A 13,168-nucleotide genomic window follows, 5' to 3' on the forward strand; every position below is an offset into this window, starting at 1 on the left:
AATCCTGTATGTTTTTTTCCCTCTCTGAATCCACTGAAACGACTTCTTGCTGGATCTATGCAGATGAATATGACAGAAAATAAACTTGTGCAACTTCTAAGGTTAAATGACTATGACTGCCTCCATGTGGAGAATAAAAAGTCCAATCTTCCAGACTCTTAAAATGCAAGGATACGGGCTTCCCTGGTGGCGCAGTGGTTGAGAGTCCGCCTGCCAACGCAGGGGATACAGGTTCGTGCCCCGGTCCGGGAAGATCCCACATGCCGCAGAGCAGCTGGGCCCGTGGGCCATGGATGCTGGGCCTGTGCGTCCGGAGCCTGTTGCTCCGCAGCGGGAGAGGCCACAACGGTGAGAGGCCCGCGTACCGCAAAAAAAAAAAAAAAAAAAAAATGCAAAGATACCTGTAAACTTAACTTCTTCCTATTTCTAACTCCCTGCCTTTTAAAAATAAAAGTAATCCAGAACTTATTCTGAAAGTGGATGACTTTGCCCAATTTTTTTTTTTTTCTGGAAGAGCACCTTTTAAAGAGATCTCTTGATTAAGAGGTACAGACTGCCACCAATAACGTAAATAAGTCATGGGGATGTAATGTACACATAGGGAATACAGTCAATAATATTGTAACAACTTTGTATGGTGATGGATGGTAACTGGTCTTATTGCTGTGATCATTTCATAGTGAATAAAAATATCAGATCACTATGTTGTACACCTGAGACATACAATACTGTATGTTAATTATAACTCAACTTAAAAGATAAAGCGATCCTTTGAATGAAAAGAAACACACAGATTCCGTCAAAACTATTCTGGAAGAAGTCTGTGCCTCTCACTGTAACAAAAACCAATTTAAGGAAGAACAAAAAGATTTGACAGAAGATTTGAGATCTTCCTCCTTTGGTCCACATAAACATTGTTCAGTGAGAGCAAACCAAAAAAAGAATGCAGGTACTTCCTGGAAGTCAAGGATATCTAAGGCAGCACAATTTTGATCTCCGGCACCTACTCTGTAACCATTACAGTGTCATAGATGTCAAGTCTCTCCGCTAGGATAGAGTATACGCATAAACTTTTGAATGAGAGGAAAGCACTACCCTAAAGAAAATTACTGGCAAGTCCATTAAGCCAGTTTTAAAGTAGCCACTGTTGAGTAGCAAAACAAGAATCAGATCATATCCATAGACAAATTCACTCCCCCGGCATCCTCACTTTGTCTTGTTTTAGTACTGATAGTCTACCCTATGAAGGGCCGCTACATCAAAGTATGTTGCAATATTTAAGTTTCTTACTCTTATATTTTCATTTGCCATAGAAGCTGAGCTATCATCCCTTCTTAATTCAGATAAAGTACAAGAAGCTGTGCAGGGAGAATACCCAGCTCTCCCTGAAGGATGGTACAGCTAGGACGATGGAACCCAAATTCCCATTTCCTTGAAGATGGTATAAATGCTTAGTGACAGCTGTAATTCTACCTGCCCTTCTGTGTTCTTTTCTTTTTCTTCTTTTTTGATTAGAAAAGTATTAAAGTATTATATAAATGTATTCTTACTGTAAGTCAATTAACCAGGTCAGCAATATAAACACAATGAGATAAAACAAGGAGCACTTCTGTCTGGGGCAGTTTAATGGCTTAGAAATTATAAAAGACCTTTCTAATGAAAAAGGGGAAAAAAAAACTGGATCAAATATATATCTTCTAAATGGATTGCTGGGCTGGCCCACAGGAAAGGAACCCATAAAGGACAAAACGAAGTAAGAACTTGGGATGCAAGGTAAGCAAGAGAGACAACCTTTATCCTCAGGGTTTCTATTAAATTTTGGAGAACCAAGTTTCCAGTTTCATGACTTCAAGAACTGTTATGGAGAACCTCATAAAATACCCCATACTAGAAGTGATGACCACAAAGGCTGGTCCTTAGCATAAGGGTAGACTGGAAATAGACAGGCCAAGTAACATGTCTTGGCAAGACCACGTACATGTCTACAATTTAACACTGGGTAGTGAGAGGATCAAAATCTCTTGTGAGAATTTATAATCCCAAACTGGCCTGAATTCATGCCTCCCTCTGTGATTTAAAAAATCCTGGGGCTTCCCTGGTGGCGCAGTGGTTGAGAGTCCGCCTGCCGATGCAGGGGACACGGGTTCATGCCCCGGTCTGGGAGGATCCCGCATGCCGCGGAGCGGCTGGGCCCGTGAACCATGGCTGCTGAGCCTGCGCGTCCGGAGCCCGGGCTCCTCAATGGGAGAGGACACAACAGTGAGAGGCCCGCATACCGCAAAAAAAAAAAAAAAAAAAAAAAAAAAAAAAAAAAAATCCTGAAATAGATATTTAAATGGAAAGTGTTTTCAGCTTGCTCGGGCTTCCATGGGACTGAAGGGTGTAAAAGCTGCCTGACCAGAATGCCCAAGCAGGGGGAGGAAGGGACTGAGGGTCTCCTAATTCCTTCTTCAGACTTTCCTTTGATCCTCCTGACTTCAGTATAGCCCCTTGCCTCCACTCTCCTCTGCCTGTTGTCCTAAGTCCACAACCTCTCTGGTTCTAACATCCACAGAGAATAAACCTCCAGGCTCCCACAAAAATAGCAATAGGTTGGAGCCTGACTCTGCAAGGTGAAGGGCTGGGTGTGGAGAGTGTTCACTGCTCTTTAGTCAGACCCTCAAAAGCTCCTGATTTTTCTCCCATCCCCTATACACGCGCGCGCTCACACGCGCACACACACACAGCCCGCACACACACACAGCCTTGCCCACTTCCTTTTGCAGAGGTGGTGCCTTCCCAGAGTTGTCCAGGCCAAATCATCTTGTTTCTCTTCAGCCTCTACACCTTCAACTGCGCCAACACTTAGGCATAATCCTGCTCTGCAAAGTACTTTCCCTATATCTCCATCCACTTTCTACATCATACAGTATGGTTGAGGTTACAGATGGCCCTAATTTACTTGAAGGTGAACTTATTGCGCTCCTTGTTTTTAGGAACAATTTTATAAAGGGGATCTCATTGAAGGTTACTTTTTTGTTACTCTTTCATGTTTTCCGTGCTGGTTTTGAAGTAATTCTAGAGAAAAGATGGGAGTAGAAATATCTTGGCTCTACTGTCTTAAAATTGGAGACCCATCCTACTGCTTTAAAAGTGTAAATTTCCCAACAAGTAAACACAAGGAATTCTCTAATGGTGGAGTCTAACTTGGGGAAAACTCAGGTATCTACTTTGCCTACTTTAAAGGATGATCTGGCCTCCAGCCGGAATCCATTTAAAATACTTCTAAGACAGATAGAATAAGTTACCGTTATAGGATAAGATTCCACACAGTTGAGGAGCAATGTCTCTGCAGAAGGTACTAAATGGCTTTGCAGTGAAAACAAACCGTAATGATACTCTAGTATCACAGAGCATCAGAGTCCAGGTCAACATATAGAGTTAAGTTGTGCCCTGCACAAAGGTACCATTTTTAAAAGACTATTTATGTAGATTTTGCTGATCTAGATATTTTATAGCAACTCTGCAGCAGAAAGCAAGCACAAGTCTTGTAATAACAAGATTATATTATTATAATTTTCTGACATATGGAAGTAAAACGTTTTCAGGAAGTGGTCCCTTCTTGTAAATTACAGAATCACTGTATAGCCTCCTAGCAGCCCTGAATCAAACTACCTTGCAAATCAAATTTACATTTGCAAATGTTCCCACAGGGACATCATTTCCAAGGCGTAACTATTATGGACTGAATTCTAACCCCAAAAATTCATATGCTGGAACCCTGACCTCAAATATTAATGTACTTGGAGAAAATAAAGACGGCAGAAGCAGTCTGCTCTAATCTGGAAGGCCAGCAATATACTCTCACTGTCCTTCCTCGAGGGCCTATCAACTTCTAGCCCTATTTCATATATTAGTTTGCAGGGATCTGATCACTTTTCCTTCAACAACATATCACATTGGCCTTTACACTGGTGACTATCTTGATGGGACCTAGTGAGCAAGAAGAAACAACTACCCTGGACTCATTGGTAAGACATCTTCATGTCAGAGAGCGGGAAATAAAAAACTTGAGAAAATTCAGTAGCCTTCAACCCCAGTGACATGTCTAAAGGTCCAGTGGTGTGAGGCATGTTGAGATATCCCTTCTACGGAGAAGACAGGTTGTTACATCTGGCCCCTCCTACAACCAAAATAAAGACACAACATCTATCGTGCCTCTTCGGATTCCAGGCAACATAGTCCTCATTTGGGTGTGTATTCACTCTAGCCCATTTGCCAGGGGATCTGAAAAGCTGCTAGTTTTGAGTGGGATCCAGAAAAGAAAAGGCTCTGTAACAGCTCCAGACTGCTCTGCCACTTGGGGCACAGGATCCAGCAGATTCAATGGTGCTTGAAGTGTCAGTGGCAGACAGGGATGCTGCCTGGAGCCCTTGGCGGGTTCCTATAGGTCAATTGCAGTTTAGGTCCTTAGGATTGTGGAGCAAAGCCCTGCCATCCTCTGCAGGTAGCTTTACTCCATTTGAGGGACAGCTACAGCCTTAGTAGAGGCTGAATGCTTAACCATGGGCCACCAGAGTTACCATGCAAACTTGATATTATCTGACCCTTCAAGCCACAAGGTAGGGCATACACGGCAGCACTCCATCATCAAATGGAAGTGGTATATGTGTGACTGAACCCAAGTAGGCCCTGAAGGCATAATAAGTTACATGAAGAAGTAGCCCAACTGCCCATGGTCCCCACTCCTGCTAAGCTACCTCCTCTCTCCCAGCCTGCACATATGTCCTCTTAGGGAGTCTCCCACAATCAGCTGACAGAGGCAAGAAGACTTGGGCCTGGTTTACGGATGGTTTTGCATGGTATGTGCGCACAACCCCTAAATGGGCAGCTGCAACACTATAGCCCTTTTCTGAGATATCCCTGAAATACAGAGGGGAAGGGAAGCCTTCCCAGTGAATAGAACTTCAAGCAGTAAACCTGGTTGTTCACTTTGTTAAGAAGGAGAAATGGCCAGATGCGGGATCATGTACAGATCCACAGGCTGCGGCCAGTGATTTTGCTGGCTGGTCAAGGACTTAGAAGGAACATGATTGGAAAACTGGTGACAAGGAAATTTAGGGAAGTGGTACGTGGCAAGACTTTTCTGAATGGCCAAAAATGTGAACATATTTGGGTCCCACGTGAATGCTCCCTAAAATGTGACCTGGATTGAGGAGGATTTTAATAATCCAGTGGATAGGATGACCCATTCTGTGGATACCAGTCAGCCTCTGTCCTCAGCTACCCCTGGCATTGTCCAATAAGTTCATGCACAAAGTGGCCATGGTGGTAGGAAGGAAGGTTATGCATGGGCTCAGCACCGTGGACTTCCATTTATCCAGGGCGACCTGACTGCAACCACATCTGAGTGCCCGGTCTGCCAGCAGCAGGGGCCAATGCTGAGTCCCCAGTATGGCGTCATTCCGCGTGGTGATCAGCCAGCTACACGGTGGCAGATTGATTACATTGGACGACTTCCATCATGAAGGTGCAGTGTTCTGTTCTTACCAGAATAGGTACTTACTCAAATAGGATAAGGATTTGCCTTTCCTGCACACGATGCTTCTAGCAAAATTACCTACCATCCATGGACTTACATAATGCCTTGTCCATAGTCATGGTATTCCACACAACACTGCTTCTGATAAAGGAACTCAGTTCACAGCAAGTGACATGTGGCAATGGACCCATGCTCATTGAATTCATGGTCTTATCATGTTCCCCACCATCCTGAAGCAGCTGGTTTGATAAGATGGTGAAAAGGTCTTCTGAAGACTCATTTATAGTACCAATTAGGTGGCAATACCTAGAAGGGCTGGGAAAAAGTTTTCCAGAAGCATCCAATATATGGTGTTTTCCCTCCCATAGCCAGGACTCACAGGTCCCGGAGTCAAGGGTGGGAATGAGAATGGCACAACTTCTTATTACCCATAGTGATCCACTAGTAAAATGTCTGCTTTCTTTTCCTCTGCAGTCTTATGCTCTGCTACCCTATAAGCCCTTATTTCCAAAGGGAGGAATGCTTCCACTAAAAACACAGCAATGATTCCACTGAACTAGAAGTTAAAACTGCCACCCGCCCACACTGGGCTTCTTATGCCTGTGAATCAACAAAGAAGGGAGTTACTGTGCTCGCTGGGATGACTGATCCTGATTAATACAATAACCTATCCAACAGGAAGCAAAACAATTCTCAATATGCCTTTTAGTTGAATTATGAGACCAGTGACATGCAGTTGGTCCTACAAGGTCTGATTTTGCTACATACACCCCTTTAGTAACAGAGTGGTCAGATTTTTAAGAATAAAGCACTTCTTCTCATTCCGCACTTTGGTCTGAGTGCTCCCTGGTTGCAAACTGTCTTTTTGGTGTGTGCACAATAAACTTCTACTAATTAAAAAAAAGAATAAATAAAATGAAAAAAAAAGAATAAAGCACTTTTTATCAAACCTCAAATCATTGGCATCTAGATTATGAATGAAACAAAACAGTGAGCAATCTGATGAGTTTCTGAGTGGTTTTCAGAGATTTCAAAATGCCACACCTTCTAGACATTGATGATAAATGGCACTTTTACTCAGATCCAGAAGCCTATGCACAGCATCTTCCAGAAATTTTAATGGTTCCTTTCTATGTATATTACATATAAAACATACTCTAAGTATGTGTATAACAACCAGGTTTAAGTCATGATTATTATGATTAGTTAATTCATTCAACAAATATTTAATGAGCAGCTAAAAAGTACAATATGTACTATTGGGTCCAATCTTGACACATCCTTCATTCCTTGACTAATATCCAACATGCATTTGGACCACCAGCACTGGCGTATGCTAATGGCTGAGAACAGATATTTGCTTACATTGCATTAGTCCTTAGGTGCACTAGCTAGTTATGGTTAAAATATCACCATTAACTAATGCCAAACTTAAACTCAAACAGTAATAAATATAAATAATCCAAGCCAGTAAGATCACAACTTATTCAAATATAAAAATAGGCAACAGTTTATAAGAGCAACATAATTTTGAATTGCATTTGAATAGAAAAACTGTTTTAAAGTTCCCTTACCTCTTGTTTGCACCCCCTTTCCGCAGGCTTCACTGGTGCCCATTATTCCCTGCCTGACAGACTCTGGCACTAAGATACAGGGGCTCCATTTCTGTGGCCTCCACCTGTGATGACAAAGAATAGCAGACTAGAAATTTCACCATGACAAACATACAAAAGAAATATCTGAAACAGGTGAATTTGAAATCCAGAAACATAAAGGTAGTAATTCAATAAAAATGGATTTGAAACCAATGTCATAAAAGGGAGCTCTGGCACACACTAGGGATGGTAACAGTCCCTCTGCCCCAGATCCATGGTTAATGCAATAATTCCACTTTTTAAAATGTGGACATTCTGCACACAAAGTGGCCATAAAAAGCATTAGAAGCATAGAACAAATCTAGAAGGCTTAGCTCTTTACGAACTAAAAATTGTTTAAAGAAAAACAGTAAAAGAAAATAAAAGAGAGAAAATCCCTATGTCCCACTGGAGCATTAGAGAATCAAGGTTTGAACACCTGAAAATTTTGGGTGCAAGCTTTCACACTTGATCTTCTGCTTCAAATTTTTCACAAGGTGTTTCCTAGGACTTTGGCGTAGCTCAAATGTCTCAGTAGGTTATAGAATAAAAGGGAGGTGGGGGGCCATGGGGACTTACCTTATGTGATCGTTCCTCTCAGGGAAGAGGAATGGATCTGTCTCTGAAGAATTACCAATATTTCTTCTCCACAGAGGAAACAGGATCTAAGGAAACCTTCTGGCTTTCTTTTAAGGTGAACAAAACTCTACTTTTATGACCCACAGGACAGACTATGATTTAAGTCCCTAAACCTGTGTCTTCAGAATAGTCCAAAAAACCCAAACTCTAAATGTAACCATAGAGTCTCCTCTTTCACCGGGTATATTTTTACCCTTTTTCACGTGGGCCAATACCTCTGATAACAGATGCTACTTCAAAAAATGAAACAGAAACATGAAGTAAAAATATTACTGACCAGTCTTGCAAGATGAAACAATTCAGAGATCTGTTGCACATCAACATGCGTGTAATTAACGCTACTACCTTGTATACTTAAAAATGTTTAAGATGGCAATCTCTGCTCGACAGCAAAGTGACTCAGTTTTACACATGTACACATTCTGTTTTTTAATATTCTTTTCCATTATGGATTGGCAAAACATTGTAAATCAACTATACTTCAATTTAAAAAAAAAGTGAATTTAGCAAAAAAAAAAGTTTCAGATGGTAAGTTTTATGTTATATGATTTTACCGCAATAAAAAAGAAGTCTCAGCAAAAGAAAAAATAATGTATATCAGAACACGGAGCAGACTTTCTTTGCTCAGGAAAAGTCACTTCAAAGGATTCTCTTAGTCATGTGAATATAGATTCATATAGCGTGTGGAGATCACTTAACATAGCCCGGCTTTAATCTCTGCACTCACCACCACCTCTCCTCCATCTAGACTAGGTGAGTCTCAGGTGTCTTGAACAATTGGAGGTAAGTGAGGCAGTGGTGGTGTTAAGGGAGAGATAACAGACCATCTTGCAGAATCAAGCAAAGTACATTAAAATATAAAAGTAAAAAGTACATATCATTGAACTCATTCAAGTGGCCTCCATAATGAGAATAACTGAAGAGCTAGGGAGAAATCAGGAAACAGGTAAATAGAAAAACCTGTCACATTTAAAGAAATCACCTATTACTTTTAAGTAGTAGAAATTTACTTTGTAGATGCATAGATGCATTAAGCATAGTTCCAAAACACAGAAACTGAAATGGTAGGGGGTTTAATTTAGCTTTTCAACTAGGACATGTCATTCACTCAGATCCCTCAAGTTCACAAAAGACTTTCTAATGTGAGATCAAGGGATTCAATCTAGCTTAGCATGCTAAATAAAAGGAAGACATGTCCAGGACTCTCTTGCTAGAGTCTTAGTTTTAGAAGGATAAGCCTGGGCTCAGAGATGTTAAGCGACATGTCTGAGATCGCACTCGTCAGGGCAGGCCAGCTGTCAGTCCTAAAGCCCTCAATGCTAAGCCACAAACTCCCGCGGACGCCCCACTGCCAATTCTATACAGGGGCACATCGCCCATGCTGTCTTCCCTTTTGCTTATACTGCTGGCCACTCCAAAATGTGCCTCAATTGCATATTGATTATTTTGAATTAAAGTTACTTTAAAAATGGTTAATGTAAGAAGGACACTCTGACCCTCCCTTCTGTCTCCCTGAAAGCAGGAAATAGATCTCTCCTGTGAAAGGTGCCCTCCCTACATCTGGAGGTGGAAGGACACCCTTATCACCAGAGATAGGGAATTCCGGGCTATACAAACAAACCTGTTACCATTTAAACTTACTACCCCAAGCCCAAACTCTTTCATGTCAAGATTGAGCACCCAAACCCTACGTTTCTTCGTCCTGTCAATTCTTCACAGATTTATTGTTGCTCTGTCTAAAAAGTATAAAAGTTGCCTGTTTTGGCCACTTCTAAGGTACAATTTCTATGGGACCTCCGTGCATATGAATTAAAATTTGTTTCATTTTCTCCTGCTAATCTGTCTCATGTCAATTGTATTATTAGGCCAGCCACAAGAACTCAAGAAACGTAGAGGAGGAAATTTCCCCTCTCCGACACTTACTAAATTAACATGGTGGGAAATGCTCAAACTTACAGAAAAATTTCTATAGGCATTTTGATTCTGTTTTAATTTGGTAAACGTGAGAATGTCTCACCTTAATGGAATTAGAAAAAGAAGAATCAGAAGAAAATGATAAAGGTCTACATTAACTTGCCTCCCTAAGAAACCAATGAGGGGAAAGCAAAATCTAAATTGGAAACATATTGCTCAAAATTCAAGGATGTTTGACTAAAGGGCATAGACTCACACTGGCAACTTGGACACATGTTAAACGACGCATCAGGAGACATGATACAATCATCCCATCCATGTACAGTGGAACTGATTTCCGGGGAAAATGGCAGGAGGTCACTGATGGAAACTAGTTCAAACATGAGTGACTAAATTGAAGTGCAACACGAGAGTAAAGAGAGTGGACAATAGGAAGGAGAGCCCACTAACAGTTTCCAGGATTTTCTCTGATTATAATAGCACTGGGCTCATAAAATGTCTAAAAATATTTGATTTGGCTAATTTTTTCAATTGGCTACCTTCCCTGAGAGCTTTTCTTGCTGAGCTCAGAAGTCTCCATATTTATATGTGGCACAAAAGGAAGGATATTGACAGTGTTCCCACAATGGCCCTGTGGATGATGAGCAAAAACTGGTAGTCTGGGCTTGTTCCAGTGGTTTTTTTTTGTTTTTTTTTTTTTTTTGTTTTGCGGTACCCGGGCCTCCCACTGTTGTGGCCTAACCCATTGCAGAGCACAGGTTCCGGACGCACAGGCTCAGCGGCCATGGCTCACGGGCCCAGCCGCTCCGTGGCATGTGGGATCCTCCTGGACCGGGGCACGAACCCGTGTCCCCTGCATCGGCAGGTGGACTCTCAACCACTGCGCCACCAGGGAAGCCCGCTAAAGGCATTTTTAAGTGTGCTGATAAACAGCACAATTTTTAAGACCATGGTCTTGTTTTCACAAATAAGTAAAACTCAACAGTGATTGAATTTAATCCAGAAGTCCTTTAAAGAAGTGTTTCAATCCAATGTTAAAAGAATGGAAGTTTATGACTAAACACACAAACCTCAGGTGTTGTTTTTATAAACAGTAATCACCAACTTGCCAAGGGGCACATATAGGTAACATATAAAGTTGAAAAGGTACTCATTTTCTTTTCTAAAAACAAAAATTTCTCCATAGGTTAAACTTTTTTCTAAGATTTCTTAAAATGTGTATATGACAAAAATTGCGAACCAGAACCATTTTTGAACTACAATACACAATTATTATAGAAGTACACATTTGTTCTTAGTTCTTGATTAAAGGCTTTAGGATGAGAACAATAGAATGAGGTAAGTTGTGTGTGTGTGTTTGCAAGGACCTCCTTCTGAATCTCTCTGGATCCTGATCCTGAAAATTGATTGCCTGGGTGGCGGAGCTCCAGCAGCTCACTTACCATCAAAACATGATTGTTTCTTTTTTTCTTCCTGTTAATTAGACTTTGATATTCTTTACTTTCAAAATCTATTCCAGATAAGAGGGGAAAAACAGTGAGATATCTGAAGATAAACAATGCTACTACCTCTTTGTATTTCTCACTACAAATATTTCATATAATAATCATGTATTATATGAAAGGAAATGGGTCATGACTTATTCTAAGGTCTAATGATTATTTTAAAAGGTAATTAATTACCGATATATGGGGCACAATGACACATCTTCACACTCTCGCTCTTCAAATAAGGTATCTGGGCATTCTTGGCCTCCGTTGGCTGCTTCTTGGATGATAATCCTGTATCGAGACTGTTTTATTGTGGCATTTCCTGAAGTAAAGAAAAAATAAAATTATAGTGCCCTTCTATGTGGATGCAGAAAATAGTCCAGGGTTAGGGAGCAACTGATAAAAGACAAAAAGAAAGAGAAGAAATAAGAACCTGTGGAAAGACTACTTGGGAAACGAGAATAACAAGCAAAGACCAGGGATTAATACACAATCTTACTTCTATGAGGAAGACACGTCACACTTAATAATTGTAATTTCAAATCTATATGTTCTAATATGCGAAGACTGTTTCCCACTGTCTTAATATATTTTAAATTAATCAGAATCTATATTACGTTTGGCATAAAAGTTCTATGGCATAATCTGAGAAACTTCAGAAATGCTCTTTAATCTCAAAACAACAGCTCAGGGGGCTAATATTTTACTATTAGCGATTCACTCCCTCAGGAGGGACACTTCCTTCTTTAGGCTACTTTTTACTCTGCAAATACTCTTATTAAAATTAATACATTAGTAGCATATTTATTTATAGGTATTAGTTTATTTGATTTCTTATTCCTCATAACCTGAGATAATATGGGTATAACTGGAATTTAGAGAAGAGGCACTAAAATTATGACCGAACGAAACACAGACATATGTCTTGCTGGTGATTCTGCTGAGCTGCAGAAGTGGTAACAGGCGCCTCGATAAAAAGACAGCTGATGTTCACTTTACCATGGGAGGGCATTCATTTCATAATCTGTAGATGCCTTCTAGTCAACAGCAACTACCAAAATCAATGATGCTGTTTAGCAGCTACTTCAATTACCGTGTGTAAGATATTGCACTTGATACGCAGATACAAATTCTTGAACTTACAGTTAAACAGAAAGAAGGGGAGGCAGATAGATAAGCAACTACTTATGAGACGTTGTAGAGTAAAAAGCTTCAGACGGTGGACACTGTCAGGAGAGTATAAAAGGAAACGTAATCATTTTTAACTCTGGAAATCTAAGGCAGCTCCTTGGAGAAGGCAGATTTTATCCTGGCACTTGAGGGCTAAGTAGAAAAAAAAATTATTTTTCAGAAAGAGAAGGACAAATACCACATGATATCACTTTATGTGGAATATAAAATATGACACAAATGAACTTTTATGAAACAGAAACAGACTCAGACATAGAGAACAGACTTGTGGTTACTAAGGGGGGACTGGGGGGAGGGAAGGATTGGGAGTTTGGGATTAGCAGATGTAAGCTCTTATATATAGAATGGATAAACAAGGTCCTACTGTATAGCATAGGGAACTATATTCAATATTCTGTGATAAACCATAATGGAAAAGAACATATTAAAAAAGAATGTGTATATATGTACAACTGAATCATGTTGATAGGCACTAAGATATAAGGGTGCATGGACTTTACAGAGAAAGACATATAATTGCATTCAGGAGGAAGATGGGTGTGTGTGTGTGTGTGTGTGTGTGTGTGTGTGTGTGTGTGTGTGTGTGTGTGTGTGTGTGTGTGTGTGTAGGGCTTGTGGGCCAGTGCTTCTAGGGGCTTGGGGAGAAGCACAGAGAGGATTATAAAGAATGGAGAGAAGGGGAAGCATAGGAGAAAACTGAAAAAAATCTTTAGGTTTAAGACAGATAATGGGGACTTCCCTGGTGGCACAGTGGTTAAGAATCCACCTAGGGGACACAG

The 13,168-nt window shown here is 40.6% G+C and overlaps 1 protein-coding gene across 1 annotated transcript in view; it reads right to left on the bottom strand.

The window, feature by feature from the left end:
- THSD7B (thrombospondin type 1 domain containing 7B) overlaps positions 1-13,168 on the bottom strand; it is a 764,324-nt gene that overhangs the window by 353,923 nt on the left and 397,233 nt on the right. The window contains exons 10-11 of the mRNA XM_033860221.1: positions 11,391-11,520; positions 7,096-7,199 (exon numbers count right to left, since the gene is read on the bottom strand). Of these exons, the coding sequence (XP_033716112.1) occupies positions 7,096-7,199; positions 11,391-11,520 (234 nt within the window). The remainder of the gene's footprint in view (positions 1-7,095; positions 7,200-11,390; positions 11,521-13,168) is intronic.

The sequence above is a fragment of the Tursiops truncatus genome, chromosome 7 (genome assembly GCF_011762595.2).
Source record: "Tursiops truncatus isolate mTurTru1 chromosome 7, mTurTru1.mat.Y, whole genome shotgun sequence".
In the NCBI taxonomy this organism is placed as follows: Eukaryota; Metazoa; Chordata; class Mammalia; order Artiodactyla; family Delphinidae; genus Tursiops; species Tursiops truncatus.